Source organism: Artibeus jamaicensis, unplaced genomic scaffold (genome assembly GCF_021234435.1).
Source record: "Artibeus jamaicensis isolate MK-2021 breed Jamaican fruit bat unplaced genomic scaffold, CSHL_Jam_final scaffold_754, whole genome shotgun sequence".
NCBI lineage: Eukaryota > Metazoa > Chordata > Mammalia > Chiroptera > Phyllostomidae > Artibeus > Artibeus jamaicensis.
The window spans coordinates 4175298-4185926 of NW_026522054.1; the positions used below are offsets into that span (position 1 = coordinate 4175298).

The 10629-nt window shown below is 43.9% G+C and overlaps 1 protein-coding gene across 2 annotated transcripts; it reads left to right on the forward strand.

Annotated features, from left to right (window-relative positions):
* The first annotated feature begins 363 nt into the window (after window positions 1-363).
* HNRNPU (heterogeneous nuclear ribonucleoprotein U) lies at window positions 364-10249 on the forward strand. 2 transcript variants are annotated; one of them, XM_053659525.1, is made up of 14 exons: window positions 364-1279; window positions 2115-2226; window positions 2316-2389; window positions 4362-4501; window positions 5042-5141; window positions 5758-5870; window positions 6400-6663; window positions 6935-7054; window positions 7396-7524; window positions 7610-7778; window positions 8025-8279; window positions 8448-8632; window positions 8884-8955; window positions 9409-10249. In XM_053659525.1, exons 1-14 carry the CDS (start codon window positions 595-597, stop codon window positions 9460-9462), a joined length of 2472 nt encoding a protein of 823 aa, XP_053515500.1. In that variant the 5' UTR covers window positions 364-594; the 3' UTR covers window positions 9463-10249. The 2 variants fall into 2 exon arrangements, with proteins under 2 accessions (XP_053515500.1, XP_037006828.1); XM_037150933.2 differs by having other exon boundaries at window positions 365-1222.
* Window positions 10250-10629: the final 380 nt, after the last annotated feature.

The following is a 10629-nucleotide window of genomic DNA, read 5'->3' on the forward strand; positions in this document are numbered from 1 at the left end:
CGAGCAGAAATTGACAACTTGAGGACTGAAAGCATTTGGATAAAAGAAGCCTTGGGACAGAAAGCTAACAGCAAAACGAGTATTGCCATAAAAAAACTAGAGAGGCCAATACACGTTGCAGTGGGTCGGTTTGAGCGTAAGGCGGTTTGCTTTTCCTCCATTTCATCGGTCCCAATTGGAAGCGCACTGCGCGGTCCGCGCCACGCTCCCCACCCGGAGTGGGGCGTGGGGGCGGGGAGGTAGGTACGGTAAAGGGAGGGGGAACAGCGCGGGCGCGCTCCGGCTTCCCTACTGCGCAGAGCTCGCGTCACGCAAGGGGCGGGGCGGCTATATTACGTGCGCGGCACCGCCCCTGCGAGAGGACGTTGCGTGCTCGCTCGCGCCAGGCGAGTGTCCGCGTCTCCCTCGCGAACTCCGTGAAAGGAATTGGCGCCGTTCGACACCAGGCGGGTCCGCTCTGCAGCAGGAACCCTCCTCCACCCGCAGCCGCAGCCGCCGCCCGGGCCGAGAAGCAGTCGCAGCAGCCGCGGCCAGTGGCCGAGTGAGCGGAGCCGAGTTTGAGCAAGCGCCTAGCGGTGAACCGAGGCCCTCACCATGAGTTCCTCGCCTGTTAATGTAAAAAAGCTGAAGGTGTCGGAGCTGAAAGAGGAGCTCAAGAAGCGGCGCCTTTCCGACAAGGGTCTCAAGGCCGACCTCATGGAGCGGCTCCAGGCCGCGCTGGACAACGAGGAGGCCGGCCGGCCTGCCATGGAGCCCGGGAACGGCAGCCTAGACCTGGGCGGGGATTCCGCCGGGCGCTCGGGAGCAGGCCTCGAGCAGGAGGCCGCGACTGGCGGCGACGAAGAGGAGGAGGAAGAAGAGGAGGAGGAAGGGATCGCCGCCCTGGATGGCGACCAGATGGAGCTAGGGGAGGAGAACGGGGCCGCGGGGGCGGCCGACTCGGGCCCGATGGAAGAGGAGGAAGCCGCCTCGGAGGACGAGAACGGCGACGACCAGGGTTTCCAGGAGGGGGAGGATGAGCTCGGAGAGGAGGAGGAAGGCGCGGGCGACGAGAATGGGCACGGGGAACAGCAGGCTCAACCGCCGGCGACGCCGCAGCAACAGCCCCAACAGCAGCGCGGGGCCGCCAAGGAGGCCGCGGGGAAGGCCAGCGGCCCCACTTCGCTGCTCGCGGTGACGGTGGCGCCACCCGGGGCCAGCCAGGGCCAGCAGCAGTCGGGAGGTAAGAAGAAGGTGGAAGGTGGCGGAGGCGGTCGTCGCCCCGGGGCTCCGGCGGCGGGTGAGTGCTGCGTCGTACCGTTGCGCACGGCGGGAGGCCTGCGCGGGTGGAGCGGTGCCCTAGGCCTGCCGGAGCCCCGTGGGGGAGGGAGTCCCGGGCGGGGGCCGCGGCGAGGGGGGTGGAGGAGGGGCGCGGGGAATCCCGGATTAGCCGTGAGGCCTCGGGATCGGTGTGTGTGTGTGTGCGTGTGTGACCGTGGTGGCAGCGCCTCCATTATGTGTCTCGAGAGCCAGGGGGAGCTGCAGCTGCCGCCGGAGGGGAGGAGTCGGGGGCGGGGGGGAGCCCCGTCGGCCCGCGGTGGCGCCGCCGCGCTGCGTACGCGCGGTGCGGGCACATGTCTCGGGGGGGGAGGGGAGAGGCCCGAGGGCCCGGGCGGGCGCGCTTTGGCGGCCCTGGACCGCGGTATTGTGCGAGGAGCTTGGGGGCACGGTGTGACGTCACTTCCGGCGGGAGGGGCCGGCGGGGGGGAGAACGGGGCGGAAAATAAGTACAATGCGGCCTTCGGGAGCGCGGGCCCCGATGGGGGAGGGGAGGGCTTGGCGCGCGGGCCGAGCGTGTTCCCTCCCCCCTTCCTGAACTCTTTGGGCTGCACGTGGGCTCGGCCTGTGCGGCGCTATTTTTCACTAGGTTTCTCGAATCTTCGAACAGGTTGGCAGTATTTGTGATGTCTGTAGACTGCGTCACTAACTCCAATACGATTTCAAGCTGATTGTTCTTTGATTTGTTGTTGAAAACGCTTAGGAAAAGGAACAGGGAAATGTTGGGCTTTTTTGAGAGTCAAATTTTTTGTTGTGTTGTGGCTTGGCCTCTTAAATAGGGGTGTTGTGTGTTGTAGGAGACGGCAAAACAGAGCAGAAAGGAGGAGATAAAAAGAGAGGTGTTAAACGACCTCGGGAAGACCATGGCCGTGGATATTTTGAGTACATTGAAGAAAACAAGTATAGCAGGTAGATGGTGTTTACCAAGTTTTACTTGTCGCCCATTCTTTGTTCTTTGGTGGGAAAAGCTGTATCAGGAGACAATAATTGTTTTTCAGAGCCAAATCTCCTCAGCCACCTGTTGAAGAAGAAGATGAACACTTCGATGACACAGTGGTTTGTCTTGACACTTGTAAGTGAAGCTGCTTCTTCCCCTTCATCTCTCCATTTCAAATGCGGGTTTCGTTCCAGAGTGTCAGGAAACTTTTGTAGTACATTGAACCTAAATGCCGAAAAGTTAGCAGCGAGGAAACAAAAGCAGTTTTTTAAAGGCAGGAAGATGATGGCTTATATTCAAATTCCGATAGCTTAATATTTAGTATAGTATCTGTTGTATTGATAATTTTACAGGCTCTAGCAATTTGGTAATATTTTTATATGACTTGAAAGTTCTTTGTAGGAATGTAAAATTAATGCCACTTTTTGACTAGTTAATTGAAACTTGTAAGGCTACTTATGACTTGTCCTATAGGTTTCTAAGATAAAGTAATTTCATCTTTTTGTGGAATTATGTTAAGTGAGCTACGTGGGTTAAATATTTATTAATGACTTTCCCATTAGCACACAAGTGTATTCCCTATTCTAAAAGATTGTAATATTACTTTCTCAATAACTGCTCTTCTGTTCTCAATTCCAGTTCAGTAGCTGCTGCTTTAACATAAGTTGATTTCTTCCAAAGACCTGGGGCAGCAGCAGTGGGCTATCACTGGGCCACTAGCTTTCTTCACCAGCGAATGGTATCAATGGCAGCGCTGTAAACACTGCTCCTTTACCCAGTTGGGTTGCAATTGAGTATGAGGAAGTATTGCAAACCTCTAAGCGGGCCGTCAGAATTGTAGTTGTTATTTACAAAAAGATTAGTTGGTTTAGTATTTGATTGGAATGCACAGTTTTTTCAGTGATGAAACAAGGTGTAGAAGTAATTGCTTGAGCACTGAGAAGTCAGGCATCCTCCTGCCCTATGTAGAGCCTGGGGAATTGAAACTCAGATTCTGCTGATTTCAAATACAAATTGGTACCTAGATATGTAAAAGTGGTCATGTAAAACTCTGTTATAGAGTACTTTGTTTACAGGTAGTTGAGGTAGTGGAGACTTAAAAAGAAAAGAGAGTGGAAAATTAGGCAGTTGATTAGAAAGTTGTTAAGTTCGGCTTTTTAAATATAAACTATAGGTATTGGGAAGCTACTGAAGCACTGATTCAAGGTAACGCTACTATTGTGGACAGGCCTGGAGCTCATTGCCTAGAAATATTAATTTGTTAAGTGTAGTACTGGGTTCAAACATGATATTGAATTGAAGGTTCTATTCAATGAAGGTCAGGAATTTTAAGAGCAAAGCTAATATAAGAATTCTGAAGTACAGATTAAAATTTTTCTCATCCAAAAAAAAAACCCGTAAGAAAACAGCTTTCTAACTTTTTAGTTCCCCTCAAAAACACGTTTATGAGCCACTGACCCAAAGGTAGCTAGGTGAAGATATTTTGGATTTGGATAATCCCGGAAGTGGGTAATCCCCCTTGTTGAGTAACAGCCAAGGCTGGGGAGAGGAGACCTCAAGTGTTGTGACAGTAACGGCATTCGAGAACCAGGTTTGTGTTTTGTAGATTGAGGCTGCCTTCTTCACGAGTTTTAGAAAAGAGTTTAGAATCTAGAGCCCCTGGTGTTCTAAAATGAGAAAGGACAGGATGGGCAGCTGGTACTCGTTTTAGAAACTGTTTGGCCATGGCCTTCCTTCAGTGTTGTTGTGGCACTGGTAAGTTCTGCCTGGCTCTGGCTTGCTCCACTTTGATTTCCTGCTGTCCTCTACTGCTTGCCTCTAAGTCAAGGTAAAGAGCAGAGCAGGTATGTATTAATGTCCCATTGTCTTGATTACTTTATATATACTTAAAATACACAGTAGACCTTGGTTTTTCTTAGTTTTATAGGTAGTTTACACTTGATAATTTGGCAAGAGTGACTTGGTGGGAGTGGGGCTTGAACTGGAAATTTCAAACAGCATGGAAAATGTACTATGCAGCACTTAGAAATAATCAAGTTCTGTCTGCATAGCAGATATAGTTACATTTACTGTCAAAGAAATAATATGGTATTTGATATAATTACAGATAATTGTGATCTGCATTTTAAAATATCGAGAGATCGCCTCAGTGCTTCTTCCCTTACTATGGAGAGTTTTGCTTTTCTTTGGGCTGGAGGAAGGGCTTCTTACGGTGTGTCAAAAGGCAAAGTCTGTTTTGAAATGAAGGTAAATACAATTTCGTAGGGCTTTTATTTTTTTAAGACCTTTGCGAGTTTCCATTCACTTGACACTTAGGTGTCAGTGGAACTTTTTATTTTTGGAAGTCTCTGGATTAGAAGAGGGGCTTAGAAACCTTTTCCTAACAGTTGAACATGTTTGTTATATCAGAATTTGTGGCATACAACCTGTTTTGTAATTAAGAGTGCTCTTTTTTCTTTAAATCAGATACTTGAAAAAACCCACTAAGGGTTTAAAAATAGGCCCTTGATTTTGTTCCATAGAAAAAAAGTTAGCTACATTCTTCCATTGGTTTTAGGTAGAGTATTGAGAATATGTAATTCAAAAAAACTGTCCTTTTAAATTGTGAGTCACCCAAGTACTTAAACTTTTTCATGTTATAAGCCCTTATATTTTAAGTTCTTGAGTGGGTGTCTTTGTATTACTAGCCAGGGAAGAGTTAGCCTGTGGCACAAGTGAAGAAGTAAGCCTGTTTTTAAGGATTTGTCTTTCCTTCTACAGTTTAACCATTTACGATTTGACTTCCAGGTCACAGAGAAGATCCCAGTAAGGCATTTATATACAAAAGATATTGACATACATGAAGTTCGGATTGGCTGGTCTCTAACCACAAGTGGAATGTTACTTGGTAAAGTTGCTGTTTGAGTGCTGTGTGCTCATGAGTGTTTGGGGTCTGATTTCAGTATAGTAGAAGGCATTCCAAACATTTTGCTTGCTTTTGTCCAATTCTGTGAATATTTTAAATGAGATGAGTAACATTAGCATGTAGTAGGCACAGGCCAAATTTTAGTTTGTTTTTGTTTTTATTTTTTAAGCGGGGAAGGGAAGAAAAAAGAGAGGGGCAGAAATGTCAAGGTGTAATGGCCTCTCATGTGCCCCCTTACTGGGGACCTGGCCCATAACCCAGGTGTGTGCTCTGACTGGGAATTGAACCAGCAGCCCTTTGGTTTACAGGCTGGCACTCAATCTACTGAGTCACACCAGCCAGGGCAGTTTTTGTTCTTTGGTGGTGGTTTCTTGTCAAGTGGGTTAAGATAAAATGTTACCCATATTAATCAGTTTGTCAACTAGTTATATAGCCCACTTAGCTCCCATTAATTGTATATCTAGTTACAAGGTCACTGTAAGTGAAAAAGTACTAAATATATATACTTCTTTTAAACTTTATATCTTAAGTATTAAAATATGTGGGTCATTGGACTGTTCTGAAAAATCAACTTCATAGTAGTTAATTATTTTCTTAGGTGAAGAAGAATTTTCTTATGGGTATTCTCTAAAAGGAATAAAAACATGCAACTGTGAGACTGAAGATTATGGAGAGAAGTTTGATGAAAATGATGTGATTACATGTTTTGCTGTAAGTTATAGCTAAATTTTTATGTATAAATGGCAAGATACATGTTAGAAATTACTTCTTTAAAAGGATTTTATTTATTTTTAGAGAGGGGGGAGGGAGAGAGGGAAACAATCAATGTGTGGTTGCCTCTCTTGTACCCCCCATACTGGGAACCTGGCCTGCAAGCCAGGCCTGTTCCCTAACTGGTAATCAAACCAGTGACCCTTTGGTCGCTCAGTACACTGAGCCACATCAGCCAGGGCTCTTTTTAAAGCTATATCATTGTCAACATTCACTACTAACTCGTTTTGACTGAAATCTACTTAACATCTAGTTGACCTGAAAATCTGGTCTTGTTTTCTAAAGCCATGTTATTCTCTCTTCTGGATATAGGTGTTTTGTGGTTTATAACCATCAAAAACCTCTTAATATTTAATCTAAGTGTGTTTTCCACAGGATAAGCTTCACTCCTAGTTGGGATTTTGAAGTTTTTTTTTACAAGTTGTACAGGAAGCAGGTTAAAACTATTACTTTTTCCCCCAATTAACAGAACTTTGAAAGTGATGAAGTAGAACTCTCCTATGCAAAGAATGGACAAGAGCTTGGTGTGGCCTTCAAAATCAGCAAGGAGGTCCTTGCTGGACGGCCACTCTTCCCACATGTTCTCTGCCACAACTGCGCTGTCGAGTTCAATTTTGGTCAGAAGGAAAAGCCATATTTTCCAATACCTGAGGACTATACTTTCATCCAGAATGTTCCCTTGGAGGACCGTGTTAGAGGTCCAAAGGGCCCTGAAGAGAAGAAAGATTGTGAAGTAAGTGATCCCCCCCCCATTTGAGTGTTGCTTTTGCTGAGGCACAGATGACCTTTAGAAGAGCTGGTAGTTGGTCTCTTCCACTGACTTGTGCCGTTCCTGTTGCTCTCAGTAATGTTTCTCTTAGAAGCTATCTCCTCTCTTTATGTGGAGTGTCGAAATTTTCCCAAATTACCTTGTTACAATGCTGTGAAAATTCAGATATTTAGGTGGTTTTTGTTTACTAAAATGTTTTAATTGCTAGGTGAAATAACAGTGCTTTGCATTGTAGGTGGTTATGATGATCGGCTTGCCAGGAGCTGGAAAAACTACCTGGGTTACTAAACATGCAGCAGAAAATCCTGGGAAGTACAACATTCTTGGAACAAATACCATAATGGATAAAATGATGGTAAGTAGAATGTTGAGAGGTTATAATCTCAGCATTTAAAAAAGACCAGAGGTTTTCTCAGTAATTTCTTTTGCCTGTTGCTCTTACCAGTTTGATAGTATTTTAGAGATAGGAGTTTAGGCAAAGTGGAATTGGTCACTTAAGTGTGGGCTCTTTATCTGGTAGCTACAATGATGAATAGCATAGGGTCTTAGTACATGATAGGGACTCCTTTTGTATTAATTGTGGGTAAAGGCAGTGTTTAAAGTGTTGCCTATTTTCTATATAGAGAGAGATAAGCTGATATTACACTTAGCTTGAGATTCACAAGTTCAAAGGGACTTTTTAACTTTTAAAAACAGGTGGCAGGTTTTAAGAAGCAAATGGCAGACACCGGAAAACTGAACACACTGCTGCAGAGGGCGCCACAGTGTCTGGGGAAGTTCATTGAGATCGCCGCCCGCAAGAAGCGGAATTTCATTTTGGATCAGGTAGGCTGGAGCTTGGAAGTTGAAAGAGAGGGGCTGAAAATTCGGTTTGGTGTAGAATTAATAAACTTAACTTTTATTTTTTAAGACTAATGTGTCTGCTGCTGCCCAGAGGAGAAAAATGTGCCTGTTTGTAGGCTTTCAACGAAAAGCTGTTGTAGTTTGTCCAAAGGATGAAGATTACAAGCAGAGAACGCAGAAGAAAGCAGAAGTTGAGGGGAAAGACCTACCAGAACACGCGGTTCTCAAAATGAAAGGCATGAAATTCAATTTTATTACTCCATTACATCTCTTCATGTGACTTAGTATCTCAACTTAAATTAACATTTCCTACTAGTAATACTGTTGCAGGGGTTACAATAATTGTAAATGTCAGTATGTTTGGCTTCTACTTTTCAGGAAAATGTTAGTAAACGAGGAATAGATACTCTTGTGTGTTGAAAAACTTTAAAGGTAGGTTTAAGGAGTATGAACGTGTGTTAATCTGGCTTCATTCCTTGTAGGAAACTTTACACTGCCAGAGGTAGCTGAGTGCTTTGATGAGATAACCTACGTCGAGCTTCAGAGAGAGGAAGCCCAAAAACTTCTGAAGCAGTATAAGGAAGAGAGCAAGAAGGCTCTTCACCCAGAAAAGAAGCAGAACACTGGCTCAAAGAAGAGCAATAAAAACAAGAGTGGCAAGAACCAGTTTAACAGAGGTGGCGGCCATCGAGGGCGTGGTGGATTCAATATGCGTGGTGGGAATTTCAGAGGAGGAGGCAAGTTAATTTTGAGTATTCTATTTGTTTGGTTCAAGACTGAAGCAAGCGAAAACCTTCAACATATGTTTTTCCCCTAGAATAGAAAAATGGTCCAGGAAAACCCTAAGTCGTGTATAAAGGAGGTACACACAACACTCTGTGAACTGACCTGTCTCTTGTTTCTAGCTCCTGGGAACCGTGGTGGATATAACAGGGGCAACATGCCACAGAGAGGTGGCGGCGGAGGTGGAAGTGGTGGCATTGGCTATCCGTATCCGCGTGGCCCTGTGTTCAGCAGCCGAGGTGGTTACTCAAACAGAGGGGGGAACTACAACAGAGGTGGAATGCCCAACAGAGGAAACTACAACCAGGTAATGCTGTGTGATCCCTGCAGGCACTGGGCCTGCTTATCTGTATAAACCAGTCTGAAAGAGCTTGTGTTGCATACAGAGCCTCAGTAAGAGTGCGGGCACACCGGGTGAATGCACTGGTGTGGGAAACGTTACTGATCGTAGCACAATGAGTCCACTTGAGTTTGACTTTAAGGTACATTAATTAGCAGCTGTCCCTTTCTGGGTTGTGCTTGGAGTTCTTAAAATATTTTCTTCCTTTTACATTTCAGAATTTCAGAGGACGAGGAAACAATCGTGGCTATAAAAATCAATCTCAGGGCTACAACCAGTGGCAGCAGGGTGTAAGTAATCTCTTACATGGTTATGTGCATTAAATTGTATATCGAGTTCATAGGAGTCATTCTTCAAGACGTTACCCAGGGATTGGAAGTGTTTCGGGGCAGAGTGTAAACTGATGCAGTCATAGCCGTAATCTTTTGAAGGAAAAATAGGTTGGAGTTTGCTGTAACTTAATATTTTTTTAATGAAATAATAATATTTAATACATACGGTTCTTTTTGCTACTAGCTTTAATTGTGTAAACTAACCAAGTCCTGATGTGTTTCCTTTCTTAATGTGTTTATTATTGATAATGGGATATTAATACTAACAGATGTGGTTTGATAGAAATCAGGTATGACAGGTAGAAATTTGTTTCCAGCAGTTACTCTGAATTAAATTCATTGTCATTTCCTAAAAGCAATTTGAGTGGCTTATTGATGTTTTTTCTTTAAAAAAAAAATTTTCTCTTACAGCAATTCTGGGGTCAGAAGCCATGGAGTCAGCATTATCACCAAGGATATTATTGAATACCCAAATAAAACGAACTGATACATATTTCTCCAAAACCTTCACAAGAAGTCGACTGTTTTCTTTAGTAGGCTAACTTTTTAAACATTCCACAAGAGGAAGTGCCTGCGGGTTCCTTTTTTAGAAGCTTTGTGGGTTGATTTTTTTTTTTCCTTTTCTTTTTTGTACATTTTTAATTGCAGTTTTAAAGTGAATCGTAAGAGAACCTCAGCATTGTGCACGATAAGAGAATGTGTCAGTATTTCAGGGTTCTACATTTTATCTGTAAAATGTGACTTTTTTTTTTATCACAACAAAAGTAAAATGTTGCTTTGTACCTGGTGTCTTTTATTAAGAATTTACTCCCCCCATTTCTCACAGAGATAACAGTCGGGAGTCATTGTCACAGTATAATAGAAATGTTAGCAGCCAGATTCATGGAAGGACCACCTGGTCCTCATGAATTGCATAAGACTCTGTACTGCTCATATTACACTCCATCCTCTCTGTAGTTTGCTGAGTAGTGGAGGGGGTATGCTAAATAGTAGTTTCTGACAATACCTGGGAAGGCTTTTTCTTTTTAAATAACAATGGAATTGGCATAATTGAAGATAAAAGTTGGAACCAAGATAGAGAAGATGGAGTGTATGTAGAAGGGCTGTTAAAAATGTAAAACTTGGTTGTATTATTTGTGGAGGCTCAAACTTGTGAAGGTTAAATACCATAATTTTTCCATTTGTTCTGCATTTTGATTCTGAAAAGAAAGCTGGCTTTGCCCATTTCTTATTAAAAAAAACTTGTTGTAAATCCAGTTGTCTAATGGGATCTATATGAAGTTAGCTATGTCTGTATGCCCTTCTCCCACAAAATACTGTATAACTAGTGTGCTTGTAGTAGTTAACTCCACCATATTTGTAAGCTAATGCAATTGTGAGTCACCCATTTACATCTTAATTTTTAATCATGTCCGTTCCTGAATGGGTATCTCCTTAGCCTGCTGATTTCTTTTTCTTTCTAAAGAAAGTGGGTGGAGAAATTAATTTAGACGTTTGTTTGCAATAAAAAGAATTCATTATACTCTCGTTTTGGGATTCTCGCCATCAAGGTTCAAAATCCCTTTCTAAAACTCCCAAGAGGAGAAAATTTAAGTGTGTGCTTTCTGGACAGCTTCTTATTTACTCTGTACT

What these genes read in the sequence shown, in the direction of transcription:
- HNRNPU (XM_053659525.1), top strand. Translation starts at nt 595, where the DNA reads ATGAGTTCCTCGCCTGTTAATGTAAAAAAGCTGAAGGTGTCGGAGCTG. An exon ending in CCATAATGGATAAAATGATG is followed by an intron (nt 7,055 to 7,395) that starts GTAAGTAGAATG and finishes TTTTAAAAACAG; the next exon opens with GTGGCAGGTTTTAAGAAGCA. An exon ending in CGCGGTTCTCAAAATGAAAG is followed by an intron (nt 7,779 to 8,024) that starts GCATGAAATTCA and finishes CATTCCTTGTAG; the next exon opens with GAAACTTTACACTGCCAGAG.